The 19,682-nt window shown below is 50.3% G+C and overlaps 1 protein-coding gene across 3 annotated transcripts in view; it reads right to left on the bottom strand.

Moving 5' to 3' along the window:
• The window catches only part of SYT6 (synaptotagmin 6), a 62,536-nt gene extending 43,165 nt beyond the window's left edge, over positions 1-19,371 (bottom strand). For 2 of the 3 annotated variants that reach the window (XR_001157443.3, XM_012778415.3), the window contains exons 1-3: positions 19,209-19,371; positions 5,278-5,626; positions 3,239-3,797 (exon numbers count right to left, since the gene is read on the bottom strand). Coding sequence is in view for 2 of the 3 variants with exons in the window: in XM_012778415.3 (XP_012633869.1) it covers positions 3,239-3,797; positions 5,278-5,626; positions 19,209-19,371 (1,071 nt within the window). In the remaining variant the exon portion in view is untranslated. The remainder of the gene's footprint in view (positions 1-3,238; positions 3,798-5,277; positions 5,627-19,208) is intronic. The other variant, XM_012778419.2, reaches the window with a different exon arrangement.
• Positions 19,372-19,682: the final 311 nt, after the last annotated feature.

Here is a 19,682-nt window from a genome sequence, read left to right on the forward strand (position 1 = left end):
TCAAAATGTTACTTGAGCTTCTCCTCCAGGAAGCCTTCCTAGGTTAACCTCCCCACCAACTGCATTTTTATAATCCTGTCCTTGGGTACCAACAAATAGTTTGCATTGCATTAAGGAAGCTGCTGGTCATTTAACATGAATGTGCTGGGTTCTTACACTCAGCCCTGAGGAAAAATGCAGGAGAAAGTCAAATGTGGGACACAGCCATTTCTGAGCCATTGTGGGGACTTTGCAAGACAGGATATGATTCAGGACATAACTGAAGGACCTAGAGAGTATATCGGAGGGGCAGTTGTTGTGAGACGGGAAGTTCACAGGGAGGGCGGCTTCGGGCAGGCTCTGAACACTGGACTGTTTGGCCCGGGCAGAGAGGTGGGGGCCGGGCCTGCCTGACACAAGGAACCTTGTGGGCAAAGGCAGGAGGCAGGAAGGTCAGGCGTTTCTCAGGGACCAGCCTGCCTGTGCCAGAGGAGCTGCCAGGGGTCCTTATCTTGAGTTCAAAGGGCAGCTCTGGGAATGGAATTGGGCACTTGGGAGAAATAGGAGCCCGCTGTCAACTGAGCTCATCTGTACTGTCGTATACATTGAGTGCTCTGTCATGCCCAGAGACTGTGACTCGGGCCTCCCTGGCCCCAAAATAAAATTTTATAGTCAGCACAGCAAAACGGGGAAAAGCACCAGCTTTCTTGCATCTCTTCCTCCTCCTCTGCTCGAGTCCTTGGCTGCCGGGGTGATGAGCCTGCTCCTGAGAACCAGGCCTGTGGGCTGGAGGGTCCCAGGGGACTCACTGGAGAGGAACATCCAGCTCAGACTGCAAGTAAGACAGGATGTCTGGGCATGGTCCCTGGCTCTGCACCTCTGGAAACTTCTGGGTCTGGACTCCCTCTGCTCCTGGCTAGAATGCTGCCTCCTCCTTTGCCTATCAGGTTATTTATATAAGTCTTTCCCCACCTAGTTTAATTGTCCTCATCCAAGAAAGAGACCTTCCCAGCTGTCCTAACACTCAGGGATCTTTTAACTGCAGACAGTGTGTAGTATTTGTTGCCTTGCATTGCCAGCAATTGATTGCATGAACATTTCTTGTCTCTGTAATTAGATTATGTTTCTGTGGGTCAAAGAGGCTATTTTCTCTCCCAGCCCCTCCCACCCTCACCCCTCGGTGCCTGGCTCAGTGTTCTCAGGAGGAGGAGATGGGGAGGACTACGGTGATATTGACTGAGGATGATGGGGATGATGGGGATGTGTCCAGTGTACTTGGGTTGACTTGCCTCCTTTGGAAGCTGAGCTAGGGAAGTGGGGATGGGACAGGGGCAGGGACAGCCACAGCAGGTCTAGGGTATGGGAAGTTCGTGATACGAAGGTGGGGGCTCTGGCAGGGAGCAAAGAGGCCCCCAGGAGGGCTGAGTGAGCTCTGCTTCCTGCGGCCCCTGGCCTCACCCACCTACCCTGGGCCTTGGCTTCACTGTGAGGAGAACTGAGTGGCTTTTCTCTACCTGTAGAGTCACTGCAATGAAGCCGCTGCCTTAGGAGATCACAAGGGACAAGCTGCACCAGATGTAAACTTCACAGTGATTTATAGAGCGGAGCTCCCGTGCCTGGGGCCGGTACACAGCTGCTGTTCTGATCCGCCCCGTCTGCCTGCCCCGTCTGTCTGCCGCCGGCTGCTCTCGATTTTCTTAGGGACAGCGTTTCAGGAAAGCAAAGGTGGGGCTAGCACGGAGACACAGGACTGGACCGGTCAAAGTCAGCACCAGCTGTGACAACGGGGTGTCCCAGACACCCTTCCTGGGACAGAAGCAGAGCCCATCAAGCTTTTTCTCTTTGCACAAATTGAGATTCGTACCCTTTGCCCACCGGAGCAGGGCTAATTCTCCAAGCCTTTCTCCTCAAAAATTCAGCACAGAGATATTGAGAACTAACTGTCCAAAGGGAGGTCTGTAGGCATAGTGGGGTCACCACTTCCCAGAGATATGGCACAGGGCATATCCAGGATGACACTCAACCAGTTAGCACTCAAGACACCAGATGCAAGGCCCCTGGAGCTTGAGGGAAACACCCCAGCTGCCTAGGTGGGCTTAGAGAGAGGGGCACCACTACCCCTGCAGATCGCCGCTACACAGCTTCCTCCACCCGGGGGCCGGAGCACGCCATCTACGCCAACCCCAAGGGCTCTGGATGTGCCCTCTCCAGTTGGTTCTCAGCGCCAAACCTGCCCTCCCTCCTCTTAGAAGCCAACCTGAGCCTCAGCTCCTTGAAACCTTCCCTGGTTAATTCCAGTTGATTGTGAACAGCCCAGCATCCGCCTGTCACGTGTGGATTAGCCACGTCTCCTTTGGGGTCGGTCTCCCTCATCTCCTAGTCTGCACCAAGGAGACGAGGCCTAAGAGAAGGGACTCTGCTGTGTGTCATTGTTAGTGCTGTTCCTTAGGTCTTTGCAGATCTCCCTCTGGGCACACGGCAGCATTACTTCCCCGACCCCTTGACAGTGGGAGCTGCCCTGTGTCTGTCTTGCTTGGTAATGCATGTGAGTGGAAGTGACAGGTGTGGCTTCTGCGTGGAAGCTTTAAGAAATGGTACACGGTCTGCCACATCCTCTTGCCCCCAATGTTTAACTGTGGGAGCACATGTCGAGATGGAGCCTCTGTTGGCTTGGATCCCTGGGTAGCAAGGTGGAGTGGTGCCCCCAGCCAAGCTGCTAAGTGCATGTAACACGAGCAGAACATAAACCTCAGCTGCCTTAAGCCACAAAATCCTACGACTGTTTGTTGCCGCAGCATAGCTTGGTTCATCCTGATTGATTTAGTCTGCTCTCGACCGCCTATTCTAAGCTTCTGATACATATCAATGCCCTCAGCAGATGCTGCTGTCTGATTCAGTCTATGGGCCTGGCCCAACCCTTACTCATGATCAAAGGGACAAATAACATAATTTTATAGGTGGCAAACCTGAGGCCTAGCAGGTAGAAAGAACCACCTCAGAACATGCAATCAGAAGCAATAGATAAAATTCCCTTCCCTTCCATCTGCGTGGAAACTCTGCTGTCTACCACCCCAACCTGGGGCAGAGTGCGAGGACTTCCCCAGGGCAGGCTGGGCCATCGGGCAGTTTCCAGAATTCCCTTCACATTCAGAAGGGCAAAGGCCCATTTGTCTTTAGGGAGTGTGGGGGTGGGGGACATGTCCCACCCAACTCAGAACTGCAAATTCTCAGGAAGCCAAGGGAGCAGAGCTGTACTCACACTCGTGGCATACTGGATGTCCTTCCAGATGGAGGTTTCCCGGGACAGGTCAGAGGCCTCAAAGAGGTTGTCCAGGATGACCTCGCCGATCATGTCGTGGCGGGAGAAGCGGTCAAAGTCGAAGACACTGAGATGCAGCTTGCGGTCGGCCAGCTCCTCGTAGGGCACGGGGAAGTGGAAGTTCTCGTCGAAGGTGGGGTTCAGGGTCTTGCGGTGCACCCGGGTCTGCAGCTTGCATTTGCGGTCGGGCAGGAGGTAGATCTTGACATAAGGGTCAGAGCTTCCACAAAAGTCTTTGGCAGGGAGGTCAAAGGCCTTCAGGATGCGCACAATCAGGGTCTCACTCTCGTAGTCGTAGCGCAGGCTGAAGTTGATCTTCCCGCAGCTCTTAGTGGCCTCGGACTTGGCGTCCTCCCCATCCACTGACTTCTGCTTGTAGAGCTCGGGCTTGATGCGGCCAATGCTGGTGGGCTGCTCTGCTGCCAGCGGCAGCTCGTTGCCGTAGTCTACGCTGGAGACGTGCATCTGCCGTGGCAGGTGGCGCTTGAAGGACGTGTGCCTGGCAGAGGGCAGGAGGGGACAGAGAGAGTGTGGTCAGGGCTCAGGGGGAGGGCAGTGCTGGCGGCCCTGGCTCATCCTATCCCTTGCTGAGCCCAGTTTTCCTCTGCACAAACTTGTGTGCAAGGGCGTGAGTGTTATATGCCTTAATATATGTAAAGCAGTTGGAATGGTGCCTGGTATAGAGTAAACTCAATAAATGTTAGCCATTGCTATCATTCTTCCTGCTTTTCTGTTGCTTGCTTTCTAGGTTTCTTTCCTGGTAGACATGACTCTGATTCCCCCACTAAACAATGAGATCCCGTAGGGAAAGGACCGTCCTTTCTTACCCTCAATGTGGCACTCCTGTCCTCACCATCATCACCACTACCACCATTTATGGAACACTTACTGTTCGGCAGTCAGGAGTGGTCAAAATCCTGGGCTTTGGAGTCAGGCTACATAGGTTAATTTTGGCTTTGCCACTTCCTGGCTGTATGATCTTGGGCAAGTTATTTAACCTCCCTATGCTATAAAAAAATAATAAAGGGGATAATGAAAGTGGCAGTTGCATAGGATTGCTGTGAGGGTGAAGTGAATTAATAAAGTACTTAGTATAGGGCCAGGTGTATAATATAATGAGAGATCTATGTGTCAGCTCTCATTATCACATGGATTATTTCATTGGCTCCTCACAGCACATTACACAAGTCATTAGCCCTATTTTACAGCTGGGAAAAGTGAGGCTCAGGGAAGGTGAGCAACTGGCCCAAGGCCAACTCTATCAGTGTGACCCCAGTACTTTCACTCCAGGCTGAAGACCAGGAGTCTTCAGCTCCTTCCTGTTGGTTGGCCCCCTGGGAGCCTGGAGAGACATTGCAGGGACCCAAGAACCCTAAGTTTTAAGTTAGTACGTAGCCTCATACATGCATGCACCACATCTTTTAAAGTGTTTCTGAATTTAGTGGATTTTTGTCATTATGTGCTTCTTGTTGCTGCTGTTTTCAGTTAAAAGGTGCCATGTATACAATTGCTGCCATACAGGGAACTCTGAAAGATTTTTAAAGAATCCTTATCCTTAAACTGCTAGCCTTGTCTCCCATGCACTGCAGACACTAGCTATGAGGCCTCACTGACATATCCCTGAACACACCATGAACTTTTATGCCTCTGGGCCTTTGCATATTCTCTTCCCTTTGCCTGAAGTCTTTCCTTCCAAACACCCAACACACCCCTACCCTACTCTCCCATTGCCCCCACACCCCTACACCCACTGAGTGCACACCACGTGCATAGCCCCCTGCCTCAAAGTTCTCCTTTTCCTGGTGGCCACCTCCTAGTTGACCGCCCATCAAGGATCACACCGTCTGACATATTTCTCAATCGAAGGATACATGTTATTATTTCTGCCTCTGACCCTCCCAGGCTGAAATCTCAGCAATGTATTAAATAAGGGCGTGTGGATGTGTGGGGGTCAGGGAAGGGAGGAGGCCACCCCTCACCTGGTGGATGACGCTGGCTCTGTGGTTTGTCGCTGCAGCCGCGTGTGACGCATGATGTGCTCCTTGACCGACATCTGCACCTCGGCCGGGATATCTGGGGATGTGTGGCTGATCTTCACGGCGGCCTCCAGGAAGCCCAGGGTGCTCGGGTCCTTCAGCTTGTCTGCCATGTTGCCTCTGGAGCTGGGGCTCTGGAGGGCCTCCAAGGTGGGGTTAGCAGAAGAGGGACTGGAGGCCTCCTTGTTCCTCCAGGGCATCCAGCACAGCTTCCAAAAGAGAAAGAGAAAAACTGCCACCAGGGCCACGCCACACACAATAACTACCACTGCGAGGAGGCTGACAGAGGCGCCTGCCCTCGGCAAGAGCCAGGCAGGGGGGACAGAGACAGACAGAAGCGGGGAGAAGCAGGCGAGGGTTTTGGAAGAGGGGGCACACGGAAGGGACAAAGACGGAAGAAGAGAAAAGAATGGTCATGAGAAAGCTGCCAGGTCAGAGGAAGAGACGGTTTTAGGGTTGACTCTCGGTTGTCCACCTTGTGAATTATCTGCAATCTTGTGTTTGCCTCAAGCATCACCCCCTACCCCCTGGCCAGCTTGGGGAGCACCTGGGTTGCTTCCCTCACTGCCTATAAAGGAAAGTAATTTAAATATTTAATAGCGGCCTAAGCAAATGTGCAAATTCATGAAGCGTTCACGTTTGGATGCTGTTTGAATTTCTGTTAGAGCGGTTACTATGGCCAGACTTAGAATCATTTTTATATACAGCTCTCTTCCTTAACAGGCTGTGGTGCCCTGGGGGCAGAGGCTGCCAACTCGTGTCTTCTCTTTCATATCCCACCCCTCCTGAGCCAAAGAGAGGAGCGCAATAAACACTGAGCTGACTTCGAGTGAATGAGATTGAGCATAATCTCTTTAAGGGCACAGATGAATTTCTTCTGAACTCCCAGAACTCTGAACATAGTAGGCTCAATAAATACTTCTATTAAGTTAGAACCCAATCCACGCAGTATATTTCAAAGCTAAATACAGGCACACCTTGTTTTCTTGTGCTGCATTTTATTGAGCCTTGCAGATATTGCGTTGCTTACAAATTGAAGGTTGTGGCAACCCTGCATCAAGCGAGTCTAGTGGTGCCGTTTTTCTAACAGCTTGTGCTCACTTCATGCCTCTGTGTCACAATTTGGTAGTTCTCACAACATTTCAAACTTTATTATTGTATCTGTTATGGTGATCTGTGAGCAGTGATCTTTGATGGTATCATTGTTTTGGGATGCCATGAACCTCACCCATGTAAGATGGCAAACAGTTGATAAATGTGTTTTGACTGTTCCACTTACTGGCTGTTCCCCTCCTTGGGCCTCCCTAATCCCTGAGACACAATGATGTTGAAATTAGGCCAATTTATAATCCTACAATGTCTGGCCTCTAAGTGTTCAGGTGCAAGGAAGAGTTGCACATCTTTCACTTTAAATCAGAAGTTAGAAATGATTAAACTTAGTGAGGAGGTCATGTCAAAGCCGAGACAGGCCTAAAGGTAGACTTCTTCTGTCAAACATCTAGCCAAGTTGTGAATGCAAAGGAAAAAATTCTTTTTTTTTTTTTTTGAGACAGAGTCTCACTTTTGTTTCCCAGGCTAGAGTGAGTGCCGTGGCGTCAGCCTAGCTCACAGCAACCTCAAACTCCTCCTGTTTGCTCAAGTGATCCTCCTGCCTCAGCCTCCCGAGTAGCTGGGACTACAGGCATGCACCACCATGCCAGGCTAATTTTTTGTATATATACTTTTAGTTGGTCAATTAATTTCTTTCTATTTTTAGTAGAGACGGGGTCTCGCTCAGGCTGGTTTCGAACTCCTGACCTCGAGCAATCCGCCCGCCTCGGCCTCCCAGAGTGCTAGGATTACAGGCGTGAGCCACCGTGCCCGGCCAGGAAAAAATTCTTGAAGGAAATTAATGGTGTTACTCCAGCGAACACACAAATGGTAAGAAAGCAAAATAGCCTTATTGCTGATGTGGAGGAAGTTTTAGTGGTCTGGATAGAAGATCGAACCAGCCACAACATTCCCTTAAACCAGAGCCTAACCCAGAGCAAGGCCCTAGCCCTCTTCATTTCTATGAAGTCTGAGAGAAGAACCTGCAGAAGAAAAGTCTGAAGCTAGTGGGAGTTGGTTCATGAGGTTTGAGGAAAGAGGCCGTCTCCATAACATAAAAGTGCTGATGTAGAAGCTGCAGCGAGTTATCCAGAAGATCTAGGTAAGACAATGAGGTAGATACTCTGAACAGATTTCCAATGTAGATGAAACAGCCTTCTATTGGAAGATGATGACATCTAGGACTTTCTTAGCTAGAGAGGAGAAATCAATGTCTGGCTTCAAAGCTTCGAAGGACAGGCTGGCACTCTTGATAGGGGCTAAGGCAGCTGGTGACTGTAAGTTGAAGCCAATGCTCATTTACCATTCTGAAAATCTTAGGGCCCTAAAGAATTATGCTAAATCTACTCTGCCTGTGCTCTATAAATGGAACAACAAAGCCTAGACGACAGCACATCTGTTTACAGCACGGTTTACTGAATCTTTTAAGCCCACTATTGAGACCTACTGCTCAGAAAAGTAGATTCCTTTCAAAATATTACTGCGCATTGGCAATGCACCTGGTCATTTAAAAGCTCTGATAGAGCTATACAATGAGATGAATGTTGCATTCATGCCTACTAACACAACATCCATTCTGCAGCCTGGGGATCAAGGAGTCATTTCAACTTTCAAGTCTTACTATTTAAGAAACATTTTTGTAAGGGTATGGTGGCCATACATAGTGATTTCTCTGATGTATCTGGGTGAAGTAAATTAAAAATCTTCTGGAAAGGATTCACCATTCTAGATACCATTAAGAACATTTATGATTCACAGGAGGAGGTCAAAATAGCAACATTAACAGGAGTTTGGAAGAAGTTGATTCCAACCCTCATGGATGACTTTGAGGGGTTCAAGCCTACAGTGCAAGAAGTAATTGCAGATGTGATAGAAATAGCAAGAGACTAAAATTACAAGTGGAGCCTGAAGGTGTGATTGAATTGCTGCAATCTCATGATAAAACTTGACTGGATGAGGAGTTACTTCTTATGAATGAGCAAAAAAAGTGGTTTCTCGGGATGGAATCTACTCCTGGTGAAGATGCTGTGAACATTGTTGAAATGACAACAAAGGACTTAAAATATTATATAAACTTAGTTGATAAAGCAGTGGCAGGGTTTGAGAGAATTGATTCCAATTCAGAAAGAGATTCTACTGTGGGTAAAATGCTATCAACCAGCATCACATACTGCAGATAAATCTCTTGTGAAAGGAAAAGTCAATCGATGCAGCAAACATCATTTTTGTCTTATTTTAAAAAATTGCCACAACCACCCCAACCTTCAGCAGTTACCACCCTGATCAGTCAGCAGCCATCACCACTGAGACAAGACCTTCCACCAGCAAAAAGATTACGACTTGCTGAAGGCTTAGATGATCACTAGCCTTTTTTAGCCATAAAGAATTTTTAAATAAGGGTATGTACATTTTTCGAGACATAATTCTATTGCACATAATAGACTACAAAACATAACTTTTATATGCACTGAGAAACCAAAAAATGTATGTAACTTACTCAATTTTGATATTTGCTTTATTGCGGTAGTCTGTAAACAAACCGGCAATCTCTCTGACGTATGACTGCACAAATGATTTCTATAGCTGTCCTTTTCCATTCTTGTGGCTATTCAAGAACTTTGCTGTAAAACTGTTATTTTTGAATGTTGTGATGGGTTTCCAGGTGGGCACTCACTGCCCCACCCCCAGCCCACCCATGACCCCAGTGAAATGGCTATTATTCCAGGAGAACTGTGAGGGATGCTTCCCTTCACAGGAAATGATTAAGCAGACCGCTCATCCCACTTCCCTCTCCAAATCTTGGCGTGAACCTTTGAGCCCAAGGCCTCTTCTTGCTCTGAGTGGAGAAGTCAAAAGGCTGTGAACCAACGGCGCGCCCGGCAGGGCTTGCGAAAAGGTCACTTGTGGATAAGTCAGCAGAAAAGTTTCATTCGGCTTGCATAATACTTGACAAGTTAAGAAATGCCACCATTATTACCCACCCCAGATATCCAGCTTCTCTGGAAAAGACCAATGACTTGGTGACTGCACCTGTGCTCCTGCCTGGTGGGGACCCCTTGTAGGGGTGTGTCCTCACCACCTCAACCCTCAACTCCCTGTTCCCTGCTTGGCCCTGCAAGCTTGTGAGTTTGCAGCCCCTGGATCAGCCTGTCCCAATGCCTTACAAATCTTAGCATTTAAGGTGAGAAATGACCCCACAAGCACTGAGGCCATGCTGTGCTTTTTCAGATGGGAGCAGTGGTCCAGAGAAGGGACTTGCCTGGTGTCACAGGTTGGTCAGACACAGAGCCTGGACCAGAGTCCAGAAGTCTACTACTCAGCCTAGCATTCTTTCCTCTGTCTCAGCCTGTTTGTCTCTGTTTAAATTGTAGGCTACCGTAGGTTACTATGACCCATGTTTTTACGACTTGTCTGACCCAGGGCCTGGCATAGAAACTGGCACATGGAAATGAATGAGTGAATGAATGAATGGCACATAAAAGGGCTGTGATTATCTCTCATTTCAATTAAGTTCAACCAACATTTCCTGAGTACTTGCCATGTGCCAGGTTCTGAGCTAGGCTTGGGGTGCATAGATGCCCAGGTCCCTCCTGAGGGGATCCGGAGTACTATCACAGCACATAGACTCCAGGCAAAGCTGTCCCACATCCAGAGGGATCTGAGAATGAGGTGAGAGCATCAGCTACTCTCTCTGGGAAGCCGGCACTGCCTTCTGAGTCCCTTGTTGCAGTTATTTGCCTGGATCAGACACCTCCTCCATGCATAGCAAAGAACAGCAGAGAATCCTCAAGTCCTGAGCCACCTACGACCCCCCTCCCCCCCACCCAGCTCCCTGCACAGAGACCTTGGAGCCTTTTCCTGGCCAAAGGAGCTGGAGTTAGTCCTTCACCTAGACACTGCTGGGGACCAAGAAAAAGTTCTAAGTTAACTTCCAGACTAAAGGTCTCCCCAGTGTGGTGTGCATGCACCTCAGGGGGCACAGGGGAAACAAACCCTGGTCATTTTAATACTTATTTATTATCTTAAAATAAAAGAAATCAAAACTTTGCTATACATGTCGAAAATAATAATAGCATTTTATTATTGGATTTAGTTCATTTATTCAACATTACTATGTCCAAAGTTCAAAGTATTTTTTATATATTTACTCGTTTAATCCTCTTTGGTGAAACAGATATGATTATTACCCTCATTTTGCAGGTGTGGAAAGTGAGACACAGAGGGTTCAATAAACTGCACAGGTCACACAACTCCTAAGCGGTGGAACTGGGCTCAGCCCAGCCAGTCTGGCTCTGCAATGTCACCTTTGTAGAACATGTATATAACTTGGGAAGAAATAAACACATATTAGAGGTGCTAAGTCAATTTTTTTTTTGCTGAATAATTTGGAGACTATTCTTCAGGCCTTTATCCCAGTGGGCTCACCAGGAAAGCCACCACAGATATCTGTGTCCTTATTCTACATATCTGGCCATCTCTAGACCCTTCACATCTGTTCTCTGCTACGTCTGCTCTGGAGGCATTCTCTGCAACATGAGTCACCTAAAACAAAAGGTATTTCTAGAGCTTTGCTTTCCTTTGATCATACATCTTACTTGTTCTGGTAATAATTAGAATTTTAATGAGAAGGGGGTGTAGGGGGAATCCAGAGAGCATAGAGTGCATTTAAATGTTCAGCCTGACAAAAAAAAAAAAAAAAAAAAACTGAATTCATAAATGAATAGAGAGGTGGGGGAAGGGGTGGGCCAGGAGAATCAGTTTTTCCTCAGCGTGGTTGCTATTTAGTTTGCTTCTCCACGTGACCCCCAGCTGTTGTTCCCTTGGAGCTGTGATCAGGGAAGACAGAAGGTAAGGATTATTGGGAATCAGCACCCAGCACTCAAGACTGGTTACAGAAAACCAGGAGACCCTTCCCATGCCTGCGGAATCTTCTTCCAGGACCAGGAAAGCCTGGGCTTTTGACATCTCACTGGCAGGCAATGAAAAGGGAATTAAGTCCTGAACACTGAGTAGGTTCATCCTCATAGAGGATGCAAGGTGGTGAGTAAGGCTGGCAAGAGCAGAAACAGGCTGGGGGGAGGAGGTGAATGTAGAGGATTTAGCCTCTTTATTTAGTTTTTTATCCTTTTATTGTTTTTTAGACCCAGTCTCGCTCTGTTGTCTGTCTAAAGTGTTGTGGCGTCAGCCTAGCTCACAGCAACCTCAAACTCCTGGGCTCAAGCAATCCTCCTGCCTCAGTCTCCCGAGTAGCTGGGACTACAGGTATACACCACCACACCTAGCTAATTTTTTCTATTTTTTTTTTTTTTTAGTAGAGACGGGGGTCTTACTCTTGCCCAGGCTGGTCTCGAACTCCTGAGCTCAAGCTATCCTCCCACCTTGGCCTCCTTGAATGCTAGGATTACACTCATGAGCCACCACACCTGGCCCTTATCCCCTTTAAAATCACTATATGTGGCCTTGAATTCAGGTAGCCCTCATCCCCTGGTTAAAGGTACAGTAAGGTTAGGAAGGGATGTAGGCTCCTGTAATAGCCGAAGGGGTGGCAAAGGCCCAGATGACCTAAGACATGTGACTATTCTGGGCTGGCTGAGGCCAGCTCACTGGGACATGTTACCTCCTAGGAAATCATTAGTGCACAAAGAGCCTTCAGAACCCATTTCCCACTCACATCTTGTTCGAATCTTGACCCTGTGAGGCAGACAGAACTCTGATGTGCAACTCTGCCGCCTTTCTGAGCACTGATGCAGTGTTCTTCCTCTGTATACCATGCATTAGCTTCAGGACACGAGAGGGAAGCCTCTAGCGAGGGAGAAAGTGCTTAGTACAACACTGAGAAAGAGAAAGTACTTTCTCAGTATCTGCATTCTTCTTCCCTCTCTTCCTCCTTTATTTCCCCTTCCGCCTAGAGAGAAAGAAACATTGCTCTGGAATCAGACTGGGCTCATGCAATGTCTACCTCCACTGGTTTTAAACTGTGTGACTTTGGCAAACTGTGTAACATTTCTCAGCCTCAGTTTCCTCCTCTATAAAATGGGAGTAATAGTGCTATCTACTTCATAAGGTCATTGTGAGGTTTAAAGGAGACCAAAAGTATATCAAAAGTGCTGGGAATAAGGCCTAGAATGTAATAAGAAATATAATAAATATTAGCTATTTTTAATAGCTATGCCCAGTCTAGTTTTGAATATCCCTTAGTTTCGAAATGTGTTTAATGGGCAGAATACCTGCAAACCATGAACACTAATAAGTAGAGATAGATTTAACCTTATCATCATAAACCAAGAAACAATATTACTAACAGAAATAATAACTACTTCATACATAAATAATATAACTCTCTTTATCTCTAGACATAATATATACTATATTAAAGATCAAATATCTCCAAGTTTTTCTATTAATATTCATTTGCTTGCTACTTTCCCAGCTGTTTTGTTGTTACTATCGGCTGGTGAATAGTAATGAATTCCAAAGGAGTAAGAAGATGATCACAGAAGAAAAATCAATTGAGAATATCCCATGCTCCTGTAAAGTTTTCTTGGAAATTGGAGAAAAGAAATCCGTTACTCAATATTCGTTATTAAACATCTTCATGCAGGTATCAGAGGGGCTCCGGTAGCCCATGGGCACCTGGTCTGGGAAACGTGGCAGCCCAATTATCCAACAGCCTCTGGCAGAGAAAAAAGCTGTGGAACCAGGCTTTGGAAACATGTGCAGTGACATGGCCTCATGCCGGGACACATGGCTTCTGGGCCTGGCTGGGAAACTGGACTTTGCCAGGTGCTCAGACACAGCTGGGCAGCTCAGGTGGGCACCAGGACCAGGATGACCACAGAGCACACGCCCTCTACACTGCTCTCTAGTTGTGTGACCTTGAGCAAGTTATCTGACCTCTCCAAATCTTGGTTTCCTCTTTCACGTAGTGAGGATTCTAGTTACCCCACCTCACAGAACATCACTGTGAATATTAAATAAGCTAAGGTTTTGAGCACAGTCCTGGGTACATGGTGAATGCCTCCCCAAATGTAAGCTGCTAGTATTCTTCATGTTTCGATTTTTGGAGGATAACAGTTTATGGTGTACAAAACAGACCTAGCTTCGTCTGTCTCCGAGAAGCGAGATCTCCACAGCAGGGAAGTGAGACGGCCGATGAGAGGGCAAAGCATCTATGGGAAGTCAGCTCCTCTTCTCTCCTGGGAGGTTAAGAGCCCCTGAAGGCCATCAGGGCAGGACCTGCCTGTCACCTTAAATGAGACTTAAATGGCCAAGGTAATGACCCATGTTCTCCCTTCTCTTCCAGACAGTGCTGGGGTATTCATTAGCAGCCCAGGGCTTTCTTATCCCACCACTGACACTTCTTTCTCCACAGACAGCCCCGACACCCCCTCCCCTCCCCTCGTCTCCACCCCTAGCGTTAGAATTCATCAGCAGTTCTCATCACTTGCTATTGTTCCCATTTTTCTAATGGGCTCCCACGTCAGGAAAATCCATTTTGTAACAGTAACAGGCATTCTCGCTAACAGATTGTAATTGAAAAGATAAACTAGGGAGATGAGGCAAAAAGAAAGGACCATTTTCCCTCCACGCCCTAAAGCCAGAGCAGGCTGGCTCCAGGGCCTGGCGTTGCTGGTGGACCCTCAGAAACGTCCAGGGCTCAGGCTGTGGGCAGCAGGAGCTGCCTCGGCCAAGGACACAAACACAGACGGAGACATAGACAAAGCACAGCCCGGAGACCGGAGAGCAAGTGACGCAGAGGCTCAAGAGCCTGGGAGAACAGAGTTTAGCCTGGGAAGGGAAGAGACTCTGGGCAGAACCATTAATATTAATACTAATAATATCACTTGTTATGTATTTCTACATGGTAAGCACTATGTCCTTTACGTGATCTAATTTAACCTTTACAGCCTTTCTAAGACATTGGGATTCACCTCCGAAATATAAATCAACTAATGTAGAGATGTTAACTGAGTGAGTTGTTTGAGGGCACAGTGCATTAAGCGGAAGAGCTGAGATTCGAACCTAGGATTTAGTGAGGCCAAACGCTGGGCTCTTGAACTAGGCATCTGAGGAGACTGAAGTTTGAGCTGTAGAGCCCCAGGCTGGACAGAGAAGCTGGGGAGGCATCTTGCACTCTTTGGCCTGACTGGGATTATGAGTGGCCTCCTCACGATGCCCACCCCGTCTCTCTCCTTCTCTAGAAAGTAGACACTGTGGGCTGCCCACCAGCCAGCAGGCAGCCAACCAGCGGCCTCGGGAAAGTCCGGTGCAGAGATAGATGTGCCTGAGGAATACCTGAGTGTGTGAATGTGTGTCGAGAGAACAGGGCTATTGTGTACTGAGGCTCACAGACGAGGTCCATTAATAATAAGCCCTGCTGGGGCTTGTAAGTTTATTAGGAGAACCCGGTGTAATTAAAATTCAGGGTTGGGGGAGGGGAGCAGAGGGCCTCTGCTTCCTTTCCTTCTTTCAGAGATCCAGGCTGAGCTACCGATGGGGATAATTAGCAGTGTCCAAACAGAAGGAATTAATGCTCCTGAAAAAGCTGTGATGAGGAGAGACAATGCTGAGCTAATTAGGGCCGCACCAAGCTTTATGACTGGGTGCCCGCTTCCACCATTATTAGGGGATTCAGAGATAAATCGGAGACTAATGTGGAGTGTTACAGCTAACAGAGCGTTGGCACTAATTTAGCAATTATTAATATTATTATTTTGGCAGATGGCAACTGTACCTTTCTGCCTGATGGGTCAGGGTGTGTGGCACCCTCCACATGGGGGATCAAGGCTGGAGTGACGGAGGGGAGGGGCAGAGAGAAAGCCAGAAATTCTCTTCCCTCTGCTCCTCTCCCTGTTTATATCTGCAGTTAGTGAGAGGAGAGGTCTGGATGGGTCCTCGGGGAGCAAGAAAAAGAGTTCAGCACCCCTAAAAGAGAGATGGGAGGGTTGGGGCAGTGCCATCATTATCTCCCCTGTTTGCTTCTACTTTCAAAGGCCCCTCTGATTTCAGTTCCTAAGTGTGGCCCAGTCCTTAGAGGCTTCTTTTCCTAAGCAAGGCTAGCAGGGTGCTGCCTAGCTGAGTCGGGACTCGTTCTTACCATGCTTTCCCCCACTGTAGACAGCCCTACACAGACCCTAAAGAAACGTGGCTTGATCCAGATGGCTTAGTGCCAGTCCTAATTATTTGCAGCCACATGTTATACCCCCAATTCTGTGGACAGGGAAGACAAAGTAAAGTTAGAACAATTAGAAGAGAACACACCTTTAGTACAAAGCTTGGTGCTATGGCGCATACTGAAACTACCATCCCCACTCGAGGTTCCCACAGTCAGAGAGAACTTCTAGAACTACAAATTTAGAGGACTTCTAGAACCATAAGTCTATGGGCTGTACAACTCCTAGATACTAGACTTTGCTTCTAGAATTCTAAAGCTCAAAACACACTAGAGTCCTTTCCATGGGTTCTAAAGGATCATGTATGGCACCTTTCCTCAAAACAGGAAAAATATGCAGAATTCCTTCCTTCCATTGAGAAAGAGTAAGGGAGTGGCTGATTATTCAGTTCTAAAAACAGGACTTTGTGTTTTAATGAAATGTTGTGCATTTCATTTGTCATCACAAGCAGGAAAAAAATTCTGTGTTGCCAAAGGCCACTTCAAAGCCAGGTGGCTGAATCACAAAACATCTCCAGGGTCAGTAGCAAAGTGAGCAAACATCACATACATCTCATGGCCACAGGTGAGCTGGAGAATAACCACTCCTGGCTGCCAGCCTGGGAGGGGGAGAGCGGCTCGGGAGCTTTTGTCAGGCCTGCATTTTCTGGAACACTTCTGGACCTCTGCTTACTACCTTAAGTCCAGAATCCATGCTAACCATACCTAACCCTCTGGAATTTGGCCTATGGAAAAAGTTCATTCACCTCCACAAGGCAAATGACACAAGGAGAACTGCCTGTTAGGGTACACTTGGGGTGTATTAAGGAGGAAAGCAGACCCTGTGGCTTTAAAGAAAAAGAGGAACTTGCTTGTAGTTGGGACACTTTGTGTACAGGTGTTTCCAAGTCAGGGTCTGATTAACTGAGATTTCCATGCAATTCCTAGCACAGACCCTGGCATATGGGAGGCTCTTGGTAAATGACAGTGGAGTCTGAATCTCAATTGTGGAATCTCAGGGTGTTACTAGAAATCTATAACAGGAGGAAGGCAGGGAAAACAAAACATGGTAAAGGGAGCTGGAAATGCTCTAGCAGCCACTTGCATTTTTCATGAAACTGCAAATGAAAAGCTTCAGTATAACTCTGGCCAGAGAATCTGGACTCAGGCAGTAGCTCTGGGATGCAGAGAATAGGCTGGAAGATGGGTCACCGAGGAGCTTTGTCCTGAGCTCCACAGCATCTCCCCAGACCTCGTGGTCATCTCAATCCTCAAGATCCCAAAACCACTCTTTCTTTTTCTATGATCAAGGGCCTCCTTCTGTCTCCCCTATCCCTTTTAGCCTCCCAGTGTGGCCCCTGGGCTTCCCGGGGCTTGTGACTCAGCAGCCAAAGTTAAAGTTTTCCAGGGCTGACAACTCGGCCTCGCCTTCTGAGGCAGCCTGCAGGGGAAGGCACACTGATTCATCCCAACCTGCTGACTCTCACCCCTCAGGCCTCCCTCTCCCTCAACCTGGCCATGTAGGCACCTGTCATTCCAGACTACAGGGCATCCCTCTGGAGCCAGAACACCAGTGCCTCCTCCTATCAGGATGTGCTACACACATGCACCCCCACTCCCCAGCAACCCTCACCCCAACCCCCAGCATTTCTACCTTGGACAGACAGAAGGTGCAGCTTCCATCCCAGGTGGAACTCGACAGGTGTGCTCTCACCGTCTGGCTCTGAGGGGTCAGGACCTGCTTAAAGGCCCCACTGGAGATGGATCATTGGCGGAAAAGATGGAAAGGAACTGGGGAGTAGGGAGAGGCAGGAAAAGACTGCCTGACTTGGGGGAAATTCCGTGTCTGGTGGTGTAGGAGGTAGGGCACCAGAGAACTGAAGTCTAATATTACTTGCTGGGCCTAATCTGTTCTGAGAATCTCCAAGAGGGAGAATCAGCCTCCCCAATCTCCATCACTGTACCACCCTCCAAAAGTTCTTCTTTATCTAACCTTAGTCCCTTCTGCTGCAGTAATCAACCCATTGATTAAATATTTCCAGGACCACAGAGACAGCAGCGCCCCCTACGACCCTTACAGGGCTGAGGTGGGGGCTTCACTAACCCCGAGGCTGGACACAGCGCTCTCCTCAAATACACAGCCTCCCCTTGGCCCACTACCCCTCCCCCAAACAGCTCTCGGGGAGCTCACCAGAAATCTACCTCTATGTGACCCTTAACCTCAAGTGAAAACAAGGCCCTGGAACCTGCGGCCGCTGGGGATCTTGCCCCACCTGTACCTGCTCCCGGAATCCCTGCTCCTGTGCCTGGCTTCTTGTGTCTGGAGAAGCGTGTGGGGACCAAATGTCTGCCTCTCCCGGCCCCCTCCTCCCTTTCCCGCGCCAGCGGTGCGGAGACACGGGGCAACTCCCGCGTACCCCTAGGCCCAGCACTACCGGGGTTGGGGGGACAAGGGCGGGTGGAGTCTGCTGAGCCTCAAGGTATCCCGGCGCCTTGGTCCCTGCAGGATCTCCCCACCCCCATTCCGCATTTTCTCCAGGCCTCGAACTCCCCCAGCTGCTGCCCCAGGGAGAGGACGCGACCCGATACTCCCTCCCGCCTAGGACCCTCCAGACGTTGGGACAAAGAAGCCCCACTGCAGCCGGCAAGCGTGGCCGCAGGCACTGGTGCAGCAGGTAAATACCCGGCGGCTGGCCACCACGCTGCCGACCCTCCCGCAGCTCCCGCCGCCAGGGCGCGACTCGCCATTCCCGCTGTCGCGACTCTCGGGAGGCGCCGCCGCTGCGCGCCGGGCCGGGGCCCCGCGGGGCGCGGGCTCGGGACTCACCCACTCTGGCGAGCTCGACTCGGCTCGGCGGCCGCCCCGGGCCGCGTCCGACGCAGGGGCCGCGCGGCGCGGGCGGGAGGCGCCCTCTTGGCAAAGTCGGCGAGAGGCACCGGCTCAGTAGCGCACCGGGCGCGAGTCCGAGTCCGAGAGAGACCGAGGCGAGTTATAGGGGCGCGGGAGGTTGTGGGGGGAGGACGCAGCGACACCCTCCCCCACCCCGCCCCCTGTCCCCCGCCCCCCAGCGGAGACGCAGAAAGCCACTCGCAGCCCGAGAGACACCCGGACACAAAGACCTCGTGCCAGCTGCAGACCCAAGTTTCTTCCCGAGAGACCCGGGGAGCTTGGCCCGCTTTCACCGAGAGAACGGACCGGCGGACAGACAGACCGACTGATGGACCCTGGGACCTAGACACTCCCTAGGAGACCGGCTTTCTTCCTCGGCCGGGTGTCCCTCGTCTCCCGCTTTATCGCGGACCCCTCTCCTGGCAGATCGCCCGCGGGGCGAGCCAGAGCCGCGAGGGAAACTGAAGCTCGGAGGGTGCCGCGTCCCGGAGCCAGGCTTTGGGCTGGGCCCCCCGCAGCAGTCACAGGGGAGGGGATGGGGGCTCTTTCCATCCCCTGTCCCCTCGGACCTCTCCTTGCTCTGTGGGCGAAGGGCCAGGGGACTGGCTGAGGCTGGCTCCCAATCCAGAATCCCGAGCTGGAGTTCTCTCTGTAGGTTCCGGGGCTCCTGGGACCGGCGCTTTGGGGAGGGGGCACCGCTAGGACGAGAATCCAGGAAGGGAGGGGGCCCTGGGTCTCGCTTACCTGCTTCGGCCGCGCTGGGACTCCGCTCGGGGGGCTGCTGCTCGAAGCTCCGACAAGTCTCCACGTCCAGCCCGAGAGGGGGTGGCCGGCCCCGGCACAGCGAGGCAAGGACCGCGAGCGCCGCCTGGCACCGAGGCCCCCCGTCCCCCCACACCCCGCTCATGCCCCAGACACCCGGGTCTGCGGAGCAGCCGCTCGAACCCGCACCGCGGCGGGGCTGGGGCGGGGCAAGGCGGCCCCAAGAAGACCCTCCCCGCAGCGGCCCCCTGCGGCTCCGCTCTGCTTTTAATCACTTCCCCGCAGGGTCCCCGCCCCTCACGTGGCATCCCGCGGCAGCTGGCAAGTCTGGCGCCTCACGGCCGCCCCCTCTACACTCGACTGGCCTGGGTCCGGGCGGGTTCGAGGCGGGGGAGCCCGGCCGTCCCGAAACTTGGAGGGTGCAAGGCCGGGTTCCTGCTCTGCGTGCACTGCCTG

The sequence above is a fragment of the Microcebus murinus genome, chromosome 2 (assembly GCF_040939455.1).
Source record: "Microcebus murinus isolate Inina chromosome 2, M.murinus_Inina_mat1.0, whole genome shotgun sequence".
Lineage (NCBI taxonomy): Eukaryota > Metazoa > Chordata > Mammalia > Primates > Cheirogaleidae > Microcebus > Microcebus murinus.